General features: G+C 40.8%; 1 protein-coding gene across 2 annotated transcripts in view; it reads right to left on the bottom strand.

Moving 5' to 3' along the window:
* Positions 1-3,268: 3,268 nt before the first annotated feature.
* Positions 3,269-9,949, bottom strand: part of PIBF1 (progesterone immunomodulatory binding factor 1) — a 236,702-nt gene continuing 230,021 nt past the window's right edge. For both annotated transcript variants that reach the window (XM_003827453.6, XM_057299588.2), the window contains one exon: positions 3,269-3,547. In XM_003827453.6, coding sequence (XP_003827501.1) covers positions 3,497-3,547 — 51 coding nt within the window. In that variant the 3' untranslated portion in view covers positions 3,269-3,496. The remainder of the gene's footprint in view (positions 3,548-9,949) is intronic.

Here is a 9,949-nt window from a genome sequence, read left to right as displayed (position 1 = left end):
CCACAGGAGTCTACCACAAAGCTATATAATATAGTAGCCTTTCTGGCTGGGCACGGTGGCTCACATCTGTAATCCAAGCACTTTGGGAGGCCGAGGTGGGTGGATCACTTGAGGTCAGGAGTTCGAGACCGGCCTGGCCAATGTGAAACTCCATCTCTACTAAAAATACAAAAAAATTAGTGAGACATGGTGGCGCGTGCCTGTAGTCCCAGCAACTCAGGAGGCTGAGGCAGGAGAATCGCTTGAACCCAGGAGGCAGAGGTTGCAGTGAGCCGAGATCGCGCCACTGCACTCCAGCCTGGGTGACAGAGCAAGACTCCAACTCAAAGAAAAAAAAAAAAACATATATATATATATATAGAGAGAGAGAGAGAGAGAGAGAGAGAGAAAGAGAGAGAGAGAGAGAGAGACTGAGATAAAGTAGCCTTTCTGTCTCAGGATCTTAGCATAAAAGCGAATCTGGCTCATTAACAACTTCAACCTCCCTAAAGTGTGGGAATCTTCCTTAACATTCCTGATGTATGATTATCCAAGTATGACTTACTGAAATCAGCAAAAGTGGCATCTTCTTTATATATATAGTGCATTTGGAGTACTTGGGTCACTAGCTGATACTTCTTTTTGGAAATTTCTATACTGAGGATGATGAAAGTAAACTTCCTTTGGTGCTTGAGGTATCATAGAATTCTTTTTCAGGGCCCTTTGAGAAGAAGACAAACAATACATAGTTTGAATGCCTTACACATTTTAGATTTTTCTTGTTTGTTCAATGAAAGAATGTATGAATCAATAAAGTGAATACAAGCCATTTAGTTGGTTCTGAAAGCTGAGTATATCCTGTTAACCTGGTAAGAACTATTATAAGAGTCATGGAATTCTTTAGGAGTAGAGTCATCTCCCACATGGTCTTAGGATTCCTGGTTTTTCACCCAGGTGGCCTGGGTACAACTACGAGTATGGGAATGTTAAGCTTCTGCAAAAAAAAAAAAAAAAAAAAAAAATAATAATAATAATAATAATAAAATAAATAACAAAGTTTCAGAACCATGAACTTATCTTGAGCAAAAACAATGCAACTATGCTAAGTCCCATAGCCCCCCTACCCACAAAGAAAAGGTGATAGAACAAAATTTTCGCTGGGAGGGTGGCTTGCGCCTCCAATCCCAGCTACTCACTCTGGAGGCTGAAGTGGGAGGATTGCTCAAGGCCAGTAGTTTGATACTAGACTGGGCAACAAAGTGAGACCATATCTAAAAAAAATTAAAAATTTCCCCTGCATTTCTTGCTATTGAAGTGAACTTGGGAGCCAGGGATAGGAAGCAAGCAATGAGAAGCAGTGTCGTGTACTGGAAAGAGCGTAGCAACTTGGTTCAAATCCACTTCTATTTATCATGTGTGTGATCTTGGGCCATTTAGTTACCCTTACTGAGTCTTGGTTTTTTTCATTTTAAAAATGAAGATAATGCTTACTTAGCAGAGTTACTGTGAAGATTAAATAAAGAGTAGAAAGCATGTAACACAGCAACTGGCTGATAGAATGAGCTTGATAATGGTGGCTATTACACTTGCATTTGGGCAACATTTCATAAAACATTTATCAAGAAAAAATAATGTTATGATTAATTTTTGTTTTTATTATTTTTAAGTAAGAGCCAGGTGTGGTGACTCACACCTGTAATCTCAGCTACTGGGGAGGCTGAGGTGGGAAAATCACTTGAGCCCAGCCTGAGCAACATACTGAGACCCCTGTCTCTAAAAAAGTTTAAAAGAAACTAGCCAGGTGTAGTGGTATGCACCTGTAGTTCCAGCTATTTGGGAGGCTAAGGTGGGAGGATCCCTTTTGCCCAGGAGTTTGAGGCTGCATTGAGCTATGACCACGCCACTGCACTCCAGCCTGGGTGACAGTGCAAGACCCTGTTTCTAGATAGATAGATAGATAGATAGATAGATAGATAGATAGATAGATAGTTAGATAGATAAACAGATAGATAAATAGAAAATCCATGACCAGGAGAAGATGAGGTAAGGGTTAAAAAGTAAGACAATTCACAATGGCCAAGAGGTAGAAGGAACCCTAGTCTTCATCCAGGACATTTTTGGCTTGTTAAAATTGGGGGTGGGACCAGGTGAGGTGGCTCACGCCTGTCATCCCAGCACTTTTGAGAAGCTGAGGAGGGAGGACTGCTTGAGCCCAGGAGTTCAAGACCAGCTTGGGCAACATAGAGAGACTCTGTCTCTAAAAGAAAAAAAACCCAAAAACCAAAAAACTAGGGTTGCGGTGGGGGTGTAACTGGTAGCTAGTGCTAAAGGCCAGGGATGCTGGTATATATTATGACATGCATAGGATTTACCCTATGTCCACCCTTAAGAAAGAATTATCCAGCCAAAAATGTCAATAGTGGGCAGGGTGTGGTGGCTCATGCCTGTAATTCCAGCACTTTGGGAGGCCAAGGCAGGTGGATCACCTGAGGTCAGGAGTTCGAGACCAGCCTGGCCAAGATGGTGAAACCCTGTCTCTACTAAAAATACAAAAATCAGCCGGGCGTGGTGGCGGGTGCCTGTAATCCCAGCTACTCGGGAGGCTGAGACAGGAGAACTGTCTGAACCTGGAAGGCGGAGGCTGCAGTGAGCAGAGATTACGCCACTGCACTCCAGCCTGGGCAACAAAGCGAGACTCCGTCTCAAAAAAACAAACAAACAAAATGTCAATAGTGGTTGAAAAACCTGGACATACATATATATGTGTGTGTATATATATATATTTCTTTCCTTTTTTCCTCTCTCTTGCCTCCTTCCGTTCTTTTAAAGTATACAACTTCAATGAGAAATGGAGCATATTTTATGACAAAAGAAAATCCTATTGATTTTTTTTCTGACTAGAAATCTGATCCATATTACATCTGGTCCAACAATGTTATGACTGATGTAGCAACAGACTTTCCACCAAATTTTCACTTTACCAATGGAATAGCAGACTTTCTGCCAGATTTTATTGGTTAATGGTAATATAAAATATAAGAAAAAAACAACTTCAAAAAAGAGTCAACAATCTGTATCCATCTACATGGTATCTGACCACCATTACTGGGCTTTTGAAGTACCTCGTAGTGGACTTCACAAATGATTCTTAATTTTTAAAAATGCAAAGTGTCTTAGTATTTGTGTATGACATTTAAACTCAGAATTTATGTAGTATAGAAAACTACTCACCAAAATATTTATAAGCCACACACTTAAAATGCATTGAACATTTATGAAAGCTCCAAAATTTAAACCATAGCATATATATTTATTTTATAAAATAGAAAAAAAAATAAAGTATATTGTTTGTTCTTTACACATTTTGATTACACTGAATTTGTTAATTTAATATTAGTTCAAATAAACATTGTTATTTAAAAAATGCTGAGTACACGATTAAGCTGAATTTTGTTTTCCATCAGAAAAAGAACTTCAGGAGTATATAATGGTCTACAGGTGCTTCCCATCCAAAACACTAGCTCTTCAGCTTTTGTTTCTTAGACCACTCAGGTGCTTCTTTTTTAGTCTGTTTAAAAAAAGAAAAAGAAAATCCAATAAAATGCTTACAAGGAGGACAAGAGAGACAACTCAGAGAACTATATACATTGAGGTTTTTTTATGTAAGCTATACTAAAAAATTGCTTTTCTTAATTCAGAAAGGATACTTAAGGGCGAAGACTTTGTCTTTTGCCATAAATAATCTCCCACCTGGTAGGTATATGATAGAAAAAACTGTGTTTTCTTGCTCAAAGCCTATACTTAAGATTTTCTGGGGATGCAATTATTTTACGAATTGATTTTATTTTCAAAGAGAATTATAAAAAAATCAAGGACATGACTTCTTTTCAGTTGTTTCATCTATATAGATAATAGATATTCATTCACTCAATAGATATTTATTAAATAATTACTGTATCCAAATTATTGTGTTTTAGATCTTATGAATTTCTAAGTATTTACCAGAGTACTTCTTGGGTTTATTACTCAATCATTTCAGCCTAAAAGGAGACAGGCTGTACAGAATAGAAAGAAAAAGGCAGGGGAGGTGAATTACAGAATAAAACATTCAGAACTTCACTGATTCCAGTCAAAGTTCCTATTTTGGCTGGGCGCGGTGGCTCTTGCCTGTAATCCCAGGACTTTGGGAGGTTGAGGTGGGAGGATTGCTTGAGCCCAGGAGTTCGAGACTAGCCTGGGCAACATAGTGAGACCCCATCTCCACAAAAAGAAAAAACAAGTTAGCCAGGCATGGTGGCATGCACCTGTAGTCTCAGTTAACACGGGAGATGGAGGTGAGAAGATCACTTGACGATGGGCGCGGTGGCCCATGCCTGTAATACCAGTACTTTGGGAGGCCAAGGACAGTGGATCACTTGAGGTCAGGAGTTTGAGATCAGCCTGGCCAACATGGTGAAACCCTGTTTCTACTAAAAATACAAAAAATTAGCCAGGCATGGTAGTGCACACCTGTAATCCAAGCTACTCGGGAGGCTGAGACAGGAGAATTGAACCTGGGAGGTGGAGGTTGCAGTGAGCTGAGATCGTGGTATTGCACTCCAGTCTGAGTGACAGAGCAAGACATCATGTAAAAAAAAATCACTTGGGCCCAGGAGGTCAAGGCTGAAGTGAGCTGTGATCATGCCACTACACTCAAGCCTGGACAACAGAGCAAGACTGTCTTAAAAAACAATTGAGAGGAAGGTACAGAGATATCCCATATACTCTCCGGCTCCACACATGCACAGACTCTTCCATTATTAATATCCCTTAGCACAATGGTACATTTGTTACCACTGATGAACCTACATGGACATATTATCACCCAAGGTCCAGAGTTTACATTTGGGTTCACTCTTGGTACTATGCATTTTATGGGTTTGGACAAATGTCTATAGACAGGCATCCACCATTATAGTATCATAATAATATATAGTATCACATAATATTTTCACTGCCCTAGAAATCCTCATAGATTTTTGCATCTACATTCATGAGAGATATTGGTCTGTAGTTTTGTTTTCCCCTAATATCTTTGATTTTGGAATTAGGGCAATGCTGGCCTTGCAAAATGAGCTGGGAAGTATTCTCTCTGCTTCTATCTAATGAAAGAGATTGTAGAGAATAGGTACAATTTTAGCTGGGTGCTGTGGCTCACACTGGGAGGCCAAGGCAGGCAGATCACTTGAGTTCAGGAGTTCAAGACCAGTCTGTGCAACATGGCAAAACTCCATCTCTACAAACAATACACAAATTAGCTGGGCATGGTGGCATGCGCCTGTAGTCCCAGCTACTAGGGAGGAAAAAGGGGGAGGGGAGGAGAGGGGAGTGGAGGGGAGGGGAGGGGAGGGAAGGGAAGGGAAGGGATTCAACAGTGAACCCATCTGGGCCTAGTGCTTTCTGTTTTGAAAAGTTACGGAATAAATTCCTTCAATTTTTGTTTTTTCACTTCTGAAAAGAATAATTTTGCAGGGTACAGAATTTTAGGTTGGTGGTTTTGTTCTTTCATAACGTTAAATGTTTCACTCCACTCTTTCCTTGCTTGCATTGTTTCTGAGAAGTCAGATGTAATCCTTACCTTTGCTTCTCTATAGGTAAGGTGTTATTTTCCTCGGGCTTCTTTCAGGATTTTTTTTTTTTTTTGAGATAGGCTCTTGCTCTGTTACCCAGGCTGGAGTGGTATGATCATGGCTAACTGTAGCCTCAACCTCCCGGGCTCAAGTGATAGTCCTGCCTCAGCCTTCCGAGTACCTGGGAATATGGGTGCATGCCATCACTCTCAGCTAATTTTTATATTTTTTATAGAGATGGGGTTTTGCCATGTTGCCCAGGCTAGGATTTTGTCTTTATCTCAATTTTCTGTAGTTTGAAAATGATATGCAAATGATATGCCTAAGTATAGTGTTTTGTTTTTTGTTTTTTTCTTTTTGCATTTATCTTTCTCTGGGTCTGTGGTTTGGTGTCTAACATTAGTTTGGGGGAAATTCTGTCACTGTTTCAAATATTTCTTCTCTTCCTTTCTTCCGTCTCCTAATATTTTCATTAAATATATGCTATAGCTTTTGTAGTCATCCTTTAGTCCTTGGATATTTGGTGTCTGACATTAGTTTGGGGGAAATTCTGTCATTATTGTTTCAAATATTTCTTCTCTTCCTTTCTTACTTCTCTTTCTAATATTCTCATTAAATATATGCTATAGCTTTTGTAGTCATCCTTTAGTCCTTGGATATTCTCTTTTTTAGAGGTTTCTGTTACAATACCATTATTATTATTATTATTATTATTATTATTATTATTATTATTATTGGTGGAGACAGGGTCTTGCTCTGTTGCCCAGACTACAGTGCAGTGGCATGATCATGGCTCACTGCAGCCTTGACCTTCTGGGCTCAAGCGATCCTCCCACTTCAGCTCTTCGAGTTGCTGGGACCACAGGTGTGCACCACAGTGCCTGGCTAAGTGTTTTTTTTTGTTTTTTTGTTTTTTGGTGTGTGTGTGTGTGTAGACAGGGTCTCTTATGTTGCCAAGGTTGGTCTGGAACTCGAACTCCTGGGTTCAAGTGATCCTCTCACACTCCCAAAGTGCTGGGATTATAGGCATGAACCACTGTGCCTGGCCTGAAATATTCTCAAGGTTAGAGATTCTTTCTTCAGCTATGTCCACTGTACTAATCAGGTTATCAAATGCATTTGTCATTTATTTTTTTTTCTGAGACAGAGTCTCACTTTGTTGTCCAGGCTGCAGTGCAGTGGCACAATCTCGGCTCACTGCAACCCTGGCCTCCCAGGTTCAAGCAACTCTCCTGCCTCAGCCTCCCAAGTAGCTGGGATTACAGGTGCCTGCCACCACACCCAGCTAATTTTTGTACTTTTAGTAGAGATGGGGTTTCACCATGTTGGTCAGGCTGGTCTCGACCTCCTGATCTCAGGTGATCTGCTCGCCTCGGCCTCCCAAAGCATTGGGATTACAGGTGTGAGCCACCGCACCCGGCCAGCATTTGTCGTTTCTGTTATAGCAGTTTTGATCTCTAGTATTTCTCCTTTTTGGGGGGTTCTTTCTTAGGATTTTCATCTTTCTGCTCACAGTGCCCATCTGTTCTTGCATGTTGTCTACTTTATCTGTTGCAGCCCTTGGCATACTAATCATAGTTGTTTTAGGTTCTCTGTTAATTCCAACATTTATGGCACAATTGACTCTGGTTCTGATGCTTGCACTGTCTCTTCAAACTGTGTTTTTTGGTTTTTAGTCTACCTGGTTAAGTTTTTCCTGATAACTGGACATACTGTACTGGGAAAAAGAAACTGCCGTAAATGGGCCTTTGGTAATGTGGTGGTAAGGTGTGGGGGTAGGGAAGTCATCCTATGGTCCTATGATTAGGTCTCAGTCTTTCAGTTAGAGTGTGCCTCTGGACTATGAACTTTACACACGTTTCTCAGTTTTTTTTCCCTTCTTAGGTGGGCCATGATGGCTAGGTGGGCTGGATTGGGTATTGAGTTTTTCCCAGGTCAGTTAGGCTTTGATAAAGCCCCAGCAGGGCAGCTTCTAGTTAAAATAGTTTCTCCTGAAGGGAGACCTTGTTGAGAACTGAGTTCTCTAACATATTTCAAAATGTTCTCTTTTCCCTCCCACTGCTGGAAACGGAAGGGGATTTTTCTCCCAATATTTACTGTAAGAACTAGGTCAAGCTTCTAAAGTTAAAATTCACAAGAGTGTGGGGGTTCCTTCTATGACTGGAGTTTTTAACTTTCAGACTTGTCCATACCTAACTTCTAGCAGTTACATTCAGGTTTTCCTACTCCAGCACTGGTTCCCATCCATGGGAGTTTTTGCTCTGATACATCATCATTCTCTGTATTGGCCTATCTGTCCAATTTTGGGGGCAGCAGTTTGCTTTGTGACCTCACTTCTCTTATGTATTTAAGAAAAGTTGGCTGGGTGTGGTGGCTCACGCCTGTAATCCCAGCACTTTGGGAGGCCAAGGTGGGGGGGATCACCTGAGGTCAGGAGTTCGAGACCAGCCTGGCCAACATGGTGAAACCCTGTCTCTACTAAAAATACAAAAATTAGCTGGGCGTGGTGGCAGGCACCTGTAATCCCATCTACTTGGGAGGCTGAGGCAGGAGAATCGCTTGAACCTGGGAGGTGGAGGTTGCAGTGATCTGAGATCACGCCATTGCACTCCACCCTGGACAACAAAGAGTGAAAAACTCTGTCTCAAAAAAAAAAAAAAAAAAAAAAAGAAAAGTTAATGATTTTCCAGCTCAGCTTTTTATTTGTTGTTAAGATAAGGAAAAGTCAGAGTAAAACTAGGGAATTGCATGATTCTTATACAATCAGATAGATTTGGGTGACTGGGAAAGGTGAGCCAGCTAAAAGTCTAGGGCTGTCACTATTCTTGGTCATAGAAGAACATGTATGCCATTGTTCTTTATTTTATTTATTTATTTATTTTCAGATGAAGTCTCATTCTGTTGCCCAGGCTGGAGTGCAGTCATGCAATCTCGGCCCACTGCAACCTCCGCCTCCCAGGTTCAAGCAATTCTCCTGCCTCAGCCTCCCAAGTAGCTGGGAGTACAGGCATGCACCACCACCCCTGGCTAATTTTTGTATTTTTAATAGAGATGGGGTTTCACCATGTTGGCCAGGCTGGTCTGGAACTCCTGACCTCAGGTGATTCGCCTGCCTCGGCCTCCCAAAGTGCTAGGATTACAGGTGTGAGCCACAGCACCCGGCCACCATTGTTCTTTAAATTACAGGTCCCAACCCACGGGTAATGAACTCTAGTAGGTAAAAGAACAGAATTTAGAAAAAAAAAAAAAAAAAAAAACTAGCATAGAAAATATTAGAGTATTGGCCATAGTTGGGGTAACTTCTGTTTTGAGAAACTGTGTGATCATTACTAGGTCATAACGTAAATTGTTTTCTCAACTGTGACTCCTGGCCAAAAAGGTGAAAGCAACTGCTATAAACTAAGCTACAGATCCTCGGGATTATACCAAAGGATGCAGAATTGGTTTGTACATTTGCATTTCCTCAATGAACTGATACTAAACTTTTTACTACTACTATGTGTTTACAGGGAGAAGGTAAATAAAAACTTTGGCATTAAAAAGGAATCTTAATACTCAAAAAGGACGGTATAAGAATTTCAATGGCAGACAGTTCTTTCTGACTCTCCTTTTATCTGTGTCTGTTACACTGCAGACCATTACTCCCACCCCTAATATGTTTTCTCCTTCTGTTAATGAGACAGATTTGCCACAGTCAAGTGTACCTTGTGTCTTGGGGATTAACTGCCTTGCTACTTCATAGGGTGACTTTTCAGATGTCTTATCACAACCATTTTAATTTCAAAGTCTGTTCCCATAGGACTAAGATATGTTCCTTATTCCCAGGTTATTTTGGGTGAACTTCACCATCACTGTCATGTTCTAACCACATTTCACTTAGAAGACTGGCCCCTTTAGGATCTGGCCCATACTTACATATCTAATCCTATTTCTTGACACTCTCCAAGATGAACTCAATTATTTGTACTTGGGATTAGTTTAATAGCATTTATTTGACTAACTACTCTGTGCCAGTCCTTGTGTTAGGTTCTGGGGATATAAAAATGAATCAAACCCTGTTACAGAGGCTGCTGGGATCACGCCTCGACCTTTTGGCTGAGATCAAGTGCAGAGGTTGCTGGCTGTCTAGCCTATATCTATTTCCCCCTTCTTAATAACAGAACTCTGATTTTATCAGTAAAGCAATAGATTCACCCTGTATAAAACATTTATCAGCCTTCCTTGCTGCTAGGTGTGGCCACACGACTAAGTTCTGGCCAATGGGATATAAGCTGAAGATGTTGGGTAGGACTTAGGGAAAAACTCCTTTGGAAAGGGAGACTATTTTCCTCCCTTTTTCTCGCTTCCCGCTTAAAATGCAG

The sequence above is a fragment of the Pan paniscus genome, chromosome 14 (assembly GCF_029289425.2).
Source record: "Pan paniscus chromosome 14, NHGRI_mPanPan1-v2.0_pri, whole genome shotgun sequence".
Lineage (NCBI taxonomy): Eukaryota > Metazoa > Chordata > Mammalia > Primates > Hominidae > Pan > Pan paniscus.
The sequence above is the reverse complement of the archived record's forward strand: the minus strand, read 5'-3'. Positions and strand labels throughout refer to the sequence as shown.